Source organism: Coenobita brevimanus, chromosome 15 (assembly GCF_032717465.1).
Source record: "Coenobita brevimanus isolate Jiangsu-jjx chromosome 15, ASM3271746v2, whole genome shotgun sequence".
NCBI lineage: Eukaryota > Metazoa > Arthropoda > Malacostraca > Decapoda > Coenobitidae > Coenobita > Coenobita brevimanus.
Window position 1 is genome coordinate 19,851,210 of NC_136968.1, and position 10,747 is coordinate 19,861,956.

Consider the following 10,747-nt stretch of genomic DNA (forward strand, 5'->3'; position numbering starts at 1 on the left):
AGCAGTAAACATGACTACAGGTACGACCCCACATCACACATAACAATGTACATGTGCCACACACACCCTCTGTTAAGATCTTTGGAGTGACATATAACACTGGACTCACCTTCAAGGGCCATGTACATCAAGAGGCGGTGCATCCCCAGACTCAATGCACTAAGGGCAACTCTAAGGCCACACTTTGGGGAACAAATAGAAACACTCTCCTTACTCAACAAACATTAGATGAGTAATGTCATATGCCTCCCCAACATGGGCTCCCATCCTATCTAATGTTCGCTACAACATACTGCACATCATACAGAAAAATGCATCACCACTGGCTCCACCAAAATTACACCAACAGCTTACTTGCAATCTGAAACAAAAGTCCTCCCTGTCAGAACTACCTCGATATGAGGGGCACACAATTCTCTGCAGCAACCGTCTCCAGTACACAACACTCATGCCCTTATATGAAAGAAACACACAACACACCTAGGCACATAAAACACTCACCACGCAAACATTATCAAACCCTCTACAACAATATCCCACCTCCAGATATTCGAACACTAACAATGAAACAACACCTACCTATACTGTATTCATGTGCAGGGCAATACAACACCTCGATCACAACACCATACTACAACCCCCCCTCCCTCCGGACATCCACGCATCGGAGATGTCCTTAAATTGAGCTGAATGAGTTCATTTAGCTTCACTCAGAGCAGGACATCTCACAGCCAATCTCACCTAATAGTTAAAATTAGAGGGCATTATTAATGGGCAGAGAAACACACCAGGCATCTCAGCATTTGAACATCAGCCAACAGAGGAGAGTGGGAAGTAGAACAGGTGTAATGTTAAGTGAACTTTTATCCTTGGGTGTACCTAGGTGGCACCTCCCCGACTGCCTTACTCCCCGTCTCCACCCAAGCCTGGAGAAGAATAAAAGAATCCTGGTCAATTTTTGCAATAAACAAATTTCCATTGCAGTGGTTCAGTAATATCACAGATCATTGTCTTTTATATAAATTTTTCATCATAATACTAACTCAAGATTGGCCACGAAGTGTCAGGAGTGGAAATACGAGTAAAAGCATAAAGTAACAATCTCACACTCAAATCATGCTCAAGAAAATTTGTGAGTATGGTACCTGGAACTTGGCCTTCATTTGGGGAGTGAAGCGATTGACCCAGTCCCCAGTGGCACCTGTAGGGAAAGAAGAACACAGGATGAACACTGAGAACAGTGCCACTAACAGCATACAATACTCAGTGTAAATTCACCTGATGGAACTGGGCCACTCCCACAACTTGAGAACTAAGTCGCAGTTGCGTGAATTTAGATGAAATTTAGTAATGAGGTGGACATGAGTCTCCTTCATTAATAGTTAAATTGACCTTCCAGTCTGACTTCACTTGGCCATCAACTGAGCTGCAAAGGGTTATGGATCTTTGTCAGGTAAAACATGCTATTTCACCTTTATCTGTGGGCTCACCTTAATCTCACCCAGCTTATATCTACCTATTTCTAGCAAAGGATGGTTCATATATTACACAATGGCCCGTATTCTTGTTAGATAAGGAAGGTCCCTAACACCTTTTCCTAAGTGGTTTGTTTATTACACTTTACTGTACTCTTCAGTGTTAAATAAATGCGTCCAACACCACCATACTCTGCAAAAATAACATACAAAAGGATAATAACCAGCCATATCCCAAAATAAATCATTAAGTCTTCGTAGACAGTTACTACTTCCCATAAATCTTTTCTTTTTATCGATCTATAGCCAGACGCCTTAATCCAGTAAAGGGTGCCCACAAACAAATAACCTCCATGTCATCCTGTTCCCTGCCATTTCGCTGCCCTTCCCCCAACTCAAATCCCTCTGTCTTATATACCTCTCCACTCCATCCCTCCATCTCATCCTCGGTCTCCCACTCCTGCTCCCTCTTTCCTACATTTTTACTACTTCTCATAAATCTTTACATCTTCAATACTCTCCACTTTTATGCTTTCACTGACTGCATGGCTGATTAGTAGTTTCATGATGAAACAAAAAATTCTGCTTTCCCCATACCAGCAGACTGAGCCAGGACCACACGATTCAAGGGTGCAATATACCATCCATCTTGTGTATCGTTGTATGCCCAGCTTAGCATACTGTAACCTGGTCATTCAAACCTGACATGCTTAACCTGTTTTGTCTCACTGGCTTGCATCCATTAATGAGGTGAGTGAAGATGATGATGATGTGACGACAATGATGATGAACACCAAGACGAAGACAGTGATGATGATGATGATAATGATGATGATGATGATGATGGTGATGATGTAACGACAATGATGATGAACACTACGACTAAGACAGGGATGATGATGATGATGATGATGATGATGATGATGATGTAACGACAATGATGATGAACACTGAGATGATGATAATGATGATGATGATGATGTAACGACAAAGATGATGAACACCAAGACGAAGACAATGATGATGATGATGATGAAAACGGATGACGACAATGACGACAGACGTTGATGATGATGGAACTGAAGGCAATAATAATGATAACTATGCCAAAGGTGACAATGACGATGGACGATGATGATGATGATTATGATGGTAATGAAGACAATAACAATTATAATGATGACAAGGATTTGATGATTGACGATAATAAATAAAAAGAGGATGATTAGGATTATGATAACAACACCGACGACGCTAATTAAACTCACCCTTCCTCACAAACTCAGCCTCTCCCGGCACCAGTTCAGGATATTCCGGGATGAGACTGAGATTAGTGACAGGTCTGGCCTTCATGTTGGCAAAGCTGGAATGCTGGGCCACCTGCAGCAGCTCGTCTTCCGTCAGGCCTGTGGCGAGGAAGTGGTCCAGGCGCTGAAGTTCCCTCAGCGGATCCTTGTTCATGTCTTCGTAGTATAGCCAGAGGAGGTTTGGGTGGGTGCGTTTTGCCCATGCCTCGCTTAAGTGACTCCAGTATGGCCCTAGCAGGACTGTGAAGAAGAAGAAGAAGGAGAAGAAAAGAGAGAGAGAGAGAGAGATAGATAGAGAGAGAGAGAGAGAGAGAGAGAGAGAGGAAAAAAAGTGAAGGTGTGGGAGAAGAAAGAGAGACAGGGGAAGGTGGAGAAGAAAAAGAGGAAGAAGAGGGATTAATGCACTTTATACCTGTCAACTGGATTATAATCAACATCAATCAGTTTATTAATTTCTGCAAAGTCCCATTCTTCATTCTCTCTCTCTCTCTCTCTCTCTCTCTCTCTCTCTCTCTCTCTCTCTCTCTCTCCTTACCTAAATCTCGGCACCATAAATCCAGGAACTCTTCCAGGTCGCCCTTGAAATTCACTGACTTGAAGAGTCTTTGAAGGTGGTAGTAAGACACACACACGTCACCCGGATGTCTAGCCACATATATCACCTACGAATGAAAATGTAAACCATCATCATCATCATCATCATCATCTTCATTTTCATCTCCACCATTCACATTTCAAAAGATGATTTAAACGGCTTAAGTTCGTATTTGTGTACTACGGTAGAAACCAAAACAGATCAAAACAAGAAGCGATGCCAAGGAACAGCAACCCCGTCCCTGTGAGTCATTTTAGTGCTGACGTATAAACACAGCTGGATGTCTAGTCATAGATGTCACATACCAAATTTGAAGTAAACCAGGTGAAAATTTACGATTTCATGGCCATTGAAATTTTAGACCAGATCCACCTGACACTGAACCCCCTACCGCTAACTGGGGGATGACCCCCATGATGTAATGAGGCATGTTATAGGATGTAGATTTGAAAGACGCACCTATAGGTTTTAGTTTCATGTCAGTATGACGAATTTGAAAGAGTTATGGCGAAAAAACTTTTTTTTTTTTTTTTTTTTTTTTTTTTTTTTTTTTTAGAGGCCCAAAGCCTGAGCCTTGGCTCAAAATTTAATCAGGTGATCAGAAGGTCACAGCCCTTCATCCTTTTAATTTTAGTTAAAATCGCACCAGTAGTTTCCACAAAAAGTTGTCAACATAAACAGACAAACCAAGTTAAAGCAATACCCGTCCCCAACACCCTCCGGGCCTGGGGCTGGTAACTAACAGTTTCAGAAAGAGAGAGAGAGAGATCAATTTAAATTAAAACTAATTAGCTAATCTTATTGTGTAGCCACAACAAGGAAGCTTCGCTCTAACTCTCAGCGGTTGTTGTTGTTGTTGTTTAAAGATTCCCTGCACATATAGTGCAGGCCGGGCCATACGTTAGCCCGGTCAGTGGGGTATGGGCTGGTTAAAAAACAGTAAGGGGGAAGGACAGGACCTGGGGATTGCCCAGCACACACGTCCTGTCTCCTGGCTGGCTTTGTGGTGTGTGTCTTAGCGGTGTAAAAGTACTGTATGTCTATTATAAACAAGATCTGAAGACCCTAAGGTATCTTTTTGTGTAACATCAACGAGGGACCTGAAGACAAAGGTGTCGAAAAACTCAGATGTAAATTTGACGTTTGTCTCAATAACTGGCTAACTGCATGCTAAACTGTAGCTATATTCCATTCAGATCATAAGGGGGACCAGAGCTGTAGATCCAGAAATGTATATCTTTAAAACTTCTGTGGTTTTCTCTAGTACGTGTTGCAAAGAAAAGACTGAGCAGATTTGAATTCTCTACTAGCCTAAATGGCAAAATATTATGTTAAAGTTATACACAAAGCATTTTTTTTTTTTTCATAGGATTTTCACCCAAATATCTGTATCTCAATTAGGTTCTGAGATATTTCAATTTAAGAGAAGCAATTTTTGAATCAAAATGAGTATATCACCTTCAAAAATAGGTCAAGGTCATATATATTTGGCAAAGGTACTTGAGTAACCCTAGGCTACCTTCATGTGTAATGTTATCAAGATAAAAGAAAAAGTGCTAAGAAAAATAATACTGACGAAAACATGAATCGTCGCCATTTATATGGCGAAGCTTAAAGTTTATGCCGCCAGAGAGAAAGAGAGAGAGAAACTTCACCCACCTTGCAGCTTTCAAGAATGGATGGCGGGAGAAGCGAGAAGGGCAGATGGGTTCGGACTATTCTAGGAGAAGGAACGGACTCAGCACTGGCCAAATATACCCCAGTGGTGCTCGGATCCTCGTCTGGATGTTGTTTTAAAAAACTGTCAACCAGATAACTGGGCCGGGGAACATCTGGATGGTAAAATGAGTCACCACTGAAAAAAAGGATGGTTGTCAGTCTCTCTCTCTCTCTCTCTGCTGTTTGTTCCACTCTCATTATCTATTCATATGTCTATCTGTCTACCTGACTCTCCGTCTGCTTGTCCCTCTCTGTCTAATAATTTACCTGTCTGTCTATCTGTCTGTCTGTCCCTCTCCATTTATCTAATCATCTATCTGTCCATCAATCTATCTATCTGTCTATCTATCTACCTGTCTGTCTGCTTATCCCTCTCTCTTTAACTAGTCATCTTTCTACCTGCCCATAAGTCTCCATCTATCAATCTTTCTTCTATCTATTGATCTATATGTCTCTGTCTATCTATCCCCTGTTAATCTATCAATCTGTCTGCCTGTCCATCTATCGCCTGGAAGAGTACTGAACAGGGGTAGCACTGGACAAAATAATTATACTGTCCTATTAGAATTTTCTCTCTCTCTCTCTCTCTCTCTCTCTCTCTCTCTCTCTCTCTCTCTCTCTCTCCATCATTTACACACCACTTCTTCATGACTAGCGCTATATTCTAGTGATAATAATAGCTCAGTGGCAGACAATGACAATGCTGTGGCTGTACATCCTTTACACAGCACTTCGTGACAAGCACCATATCGTAATGTTAATCTCTTATAGCCCAGCAGTCAAGATGGGGAGATGGCAAATTTAGGCGAAACTACATAGTTAGATCATACTAACTATACTCTGTTTACTCTAACTTGGCGTAAAATTGCCCCTTCTAACTAGAATGTGGAGTTGTAACAGGAGATGAACACTAGAATATGGTGCTAGTCACGGAGATGTGCCGTGGAAAGGATGCCGCACCGTGGCATTATATTATTCTACCAGTGAATTATGGGATATAAACTGAAAAAGGATCAAAATATCCACCTACACTCCCTTCACTTTAACTTGGCACAAATTTCCGTCCATACGCAGCTTACTTCTCGTAGTTCAGGGGCAGAAAAGGGCAACTGTACGTCTCTACTACTTTTACACGGCACTTCTTCGTGATCAGCATCCTAGTCTAGTATTAACCCACTGTTACAACTCAGCATTCACGATGGAAAGACGGCAATTTTAGGCCAGGTTGTGGAAAAGGATGAAGAACCGTAGTATTGTCTTATTTTCCAGTAAAAGAGTTAATGAAGGCTGTATCTGACCACTCCCGTTCCTAACGTCTATGTCATACCTTGTAGTAGTAGTAGTAGTAATGGTGGTGGTGGTGGTGGTGGTAGTAGTTGTAGTAGTAGTAGTAGCAGTAGTAGTAGTAGTAGTACTAGTAGTAGTAGTAGTAGTAATAGTAGTGGTGGTGGTGGTAGTAGTTGTAATAGTAGTAGTAGTAGTAGTAGTAGTAGTAGTAGTAGTAGTAGTAGTAGTGGTGGTGGTGGTAGTGGTGTTGTTCGTATTTAGTAGTGGTGGTAGTAGCAGTCCTCCTCTTTCCGTTCACCATTCTCCTTTCGGGGATAGGGAGGGATCTGAGGGACATTTGTATAACCAGCAGAGGGGTGGCCTGTCCATTTCAGTGCCACCGCGAGAAGGCGTCCCTCACTATACTGTACATACTATGATGTTGACGTGTTGGTTAATAGGCAAAACAAATCGCTAAGGGAAAGGCGTTAAGTAGTCCTGATCAATGAGAATATGGCTTGAATCAATGAAAAATCAAAAGGCATAAGAGTACAAACACACAAGAAGCGGTGTCAAGGCACAGCAAACCCGTCCCTGGCAGTCATTTTACTGCTGACGTATAAACACAACAGAATATCTAGTCAAAGGTGTCTCACATAAAATTTGGAGTAAATCAGGTGAAAATTTACGATTTTATGACCATTTGAAATTTTTGGCCTGAACCACCTGACACTGACCTCGATACAGCTGAGTAAGGGGTGACCCCTCTGATGTAATGAGGCATGTTATAGGATCAAGACTTGAAAGATGTACGTACCTATAGGGTTTGGTTTAATGTCGATATGAAGTTGAAAAGAGTTATGAACAAAAACTATTTATTTTTGTTTTACATTTTGGGGGCGTACAGCCTGGGCCTCGGCCCAATTTGGCGTAAAATTCAATCATGTCATCAGAAGGTCGTAGTCCATCATCCCTGAAATTTTAGTGAAAATTACACCAATACTTCTCGTTTAAAGTTAACAAACAAACAGACAAACAAACAGGCAGACATGCCGAGTGAAAACAATACCCATCAAAGTAGTTTACATTCAAATGAACGTGGATTACCACAAGTACTACTACTACACACCACCACCGCCACCACTGCTGATACTTCTACTTCTACTACTACTGTTACTACACACCACCACCACTACCAAACAAATATTTTTAAATATTTTGAAGTGGCGTACAATAAGGCTGTGAAAAAAATATGTGGTGTTCCTGTTCATGCTAGTAGCCATATAACAGCTAATAACTGCAATCAGATGCTACTTAAACACCACACAGCTCTGACCCAAGCCAGGTATATCAAGAGATTATAGAATAATCACAACCAGCTTATCAAATTTAACATTCCACATTTATCGAATGGAGTACATATTAACAGTGTTGTTTCCCTGTTTAGAAATGAGTATGAAGTGGATGTTCTTGAAGAAAGTTTGGATGGTATAACCTCTCGCATAACGTGGGTACAAAGACATGAGGATAGGAGGGGGCACTGTATTTTCAATGGATTTTGGTGTACTTGTCATATGGGTGTGGGATTGATGTAGATTTTAATTTATTTATCTTTTTTAAATAGTTTTTATTTATTTGAGATATTTAAAAATATTTTTAACCAAATATTTTTTTTATTTTTTTTAAATATATATTGTACCTGACATTGAATTTTTAAAATTTTGCTTTTTAATATTTTTATTAATTTTATTATGTTTATTATTTTATTGTTTTTTAATAAATGACTTATTAGTTTTTAAAAACTTTCCACTTCATTGTTTGAGGCAAAATTTTAATGAATTGGGTATAATATCTTTAAAGCATTTTTTTAAATCTTGGTTTTGGGGATTATTTGTTATAATTAAACATTTTAGTATTATTTTTATTATGTGTGGAGTGCTTAAAAAAATCATTGTCTTTTTATTGGGTATTTATATTCTTATTTCTGTTATTCTTTTAATATTATTTTTTTTATTGAATATTTTTAGCAGTTGTCAATCAACTTCCGCTTATGCATATATGGGTTACATGTCTTTGTAGAAAAGGAAATGAATAATAATTATATATTGGAACAATGATGACAGTATAGAGGGATGCTGTGAAGGATATACTTTGTTACATAGAGAATGTCACGGTATAAAATGATATCAAACTATGAAATTATATTATGAAATAAAATGAATGAAATTAAATGACAAAAATTACTACTATTACTGCTACTACTAATACTAGTACTGCTGCTGCTACACAGAACCACCACCACTACTATTACTACTGCTACAGCTACTACCACAACCACCACCACCACCACTACTACTACTACTATAACTACTACTACTACTACTACTACTACTACTACCACCACAATTACTACTACTATTGTAACTATTACTAGCACCACCATCAGCACCACCAGAACTACTACTACCACTACTACCATTACCACTACTGCCACTACCAGTGAAGCAGAATCAAGTGATGTTGGTACCTACTCAAGGAGGAGGGATCGCTTTGCGACTGGCGTGTTAATGGCTGTGGTGAAGTCAAGGTCGTGCGTCATACACCACACCATCTCCTGCGTCCACGTCGTGCCGCTGCGGGGAAACGTCATCACCACTACGTCATCTGGCCGAAACCTGACCAAGAAAAATGAAAATCATAGGGAAAATATTGTTTCATAAAAAAAAAGATAAAAAAAAGAATGAGCTGACTGGCGCTGAGAGTTTCCTATCGACAAATTTGCAACTAAGGATGAGAATGATGACAAGACTGTTTTACGCGTAAAAAGCCGAATATTCCTTAACCCAGCATAACGTAATGGTAAACTGAAGCTCACTTATCTCCCTTCCCACGAAATTAGGAGAGACAGAGCACAACTAGACTCGGAGAGTGTAGCACAGCCCTCTTCCAGTAAAGTACCCAGTCATTGTGCGGGACTTTTATGTAACCCGAAATCTTGATGGATGTCACGGGGTTTTTAAGATTATGCAATATTAAAGAATAATATTCAATAATACTTGAGAATAGGACAAAGAATTGACTTGTGAGAATCAAGCAATGATTACTTTATGCCGGCTTACTTCACCGATTCTCTAAGGATGAGAATTTATTTACTTTCTCAGCAGTACACAGCAGAGACTAATTACTCACAAATGCTGTTTAGTAGTACTGCTAGCCCTCACGAGAAAGTGACTCCACCCCTGACAATCAATAACTAATGCTATGAATGATCAGCAGGTTCTTGCTGGTGCATTAACTCCAAGTTGCACAACGGATTTAAGTTAATAAAAAGGACTGGCCTAAGTACCAGTTATGAATAATACAAAGCGTTTATGCAAACTAGGAGCTATAACTAAAATAAGCTTAATGTGGACAAATAAAACACGAGTTTACATTACATTAAGCTCAAGAGAAAAAATGTAAATTTATTGATTACAATGATATAAATTTACATTACATGTTTCAAAATGAATTCAAAATAATGAGAACACACTCACTCGCTCACTCAAAAGCTAACTCTTAAGCCTAGGAAAAACGAAAGAAAAATACTGGTCAGAAAAGGGGCTAGGCGGGATGAACTGGGCGTCGTTGATGAGGAAGGACGCTGCCACACACGCTAAACCTCTTGCCGGCTCACACTAGGTGGGAATTCAGGAACTCGCTGGACAACAGCGGCACTGCTCCACACTGGGCCCAATCGAACCTGCTTCCATGAAGCTCAAATCCTGACTGACTTCAAATTGTGCGAGAGACAGGTGAAAGCGGGCCGCACTTGCTAACAGCTAACGAATTTAGTGTGAGCGATACATGCCCATAACAAATCACTCAGTGAAGGCGCTAATGTCGTGCACAAAGATGATCACTTATGAAACAGTGAAATATTGTTCTGAAAACACTCCTGATTGGGTGAATACGTGGCGGTTGACTGAGTGATACATATTGGGATTCCACTAGAATTCGCGGTTTTCCACCAAAGTTCAATGTTACGAGTTTGTTAATATATGATCACGCCAACTCATTACATTACGCCCCATCAAAATCAAAAATTTTTTTTCCTTCAAGAAAAAAAAAAATTTCAATATACATACATATAAATCCTAACTCAGTCACACAAGATTCACACTGTGGTGTGTGTGTGCTATCCTGCTACAGGAGAAAGTCACAGTCACCAGTGAGCGAAAAAAAAAAAACTCATATTTACGTTAATAGAAGCAAGCTTGAGGAAAAAACTCCATAACGACGGTGAAAAATTTTGTACTCAGTCAAACTGAGCGAAAAGTTCGCTACATTTACATTAACAACTAATTGTTATGTAGCATGATGTATGTAATACACTGTGTAGGTGT

At 39.8% G+C, this 10,747-nt stretch overlaps 1 protein-coding gene across 1 annotated transcript; it reads right to left on the bottom strand.

Moving 5' to 3' along the window:
• Positions 1–827: 827 nt before the first annotated feature.
• On the bottom strand, positions 828–7,146 carry LOC145390692 (sulfotransferase 1C4-like). The gene is made up of 6 exons (XM_080265482.1): positions 7,100–7,146; positions 5,037–5,193; positions 3,318–3,444; positions 2,744–3,022; positions 1,146–1,201; positions 828–926 (listed from the first exon to the last, which is right to left on the bottom strand). Exons 1-6 carry the CDS (start codon positions 7,144–7,146, stop codon positions 864–866), a joined length of 729 nt encoding a protein of 242 aa, XP_080121608.1. The 3' UTR covers positions 828–863.
• Between the last annotated feature and the right edge of the window lie 3,601 nt (positions 7,147–10,747).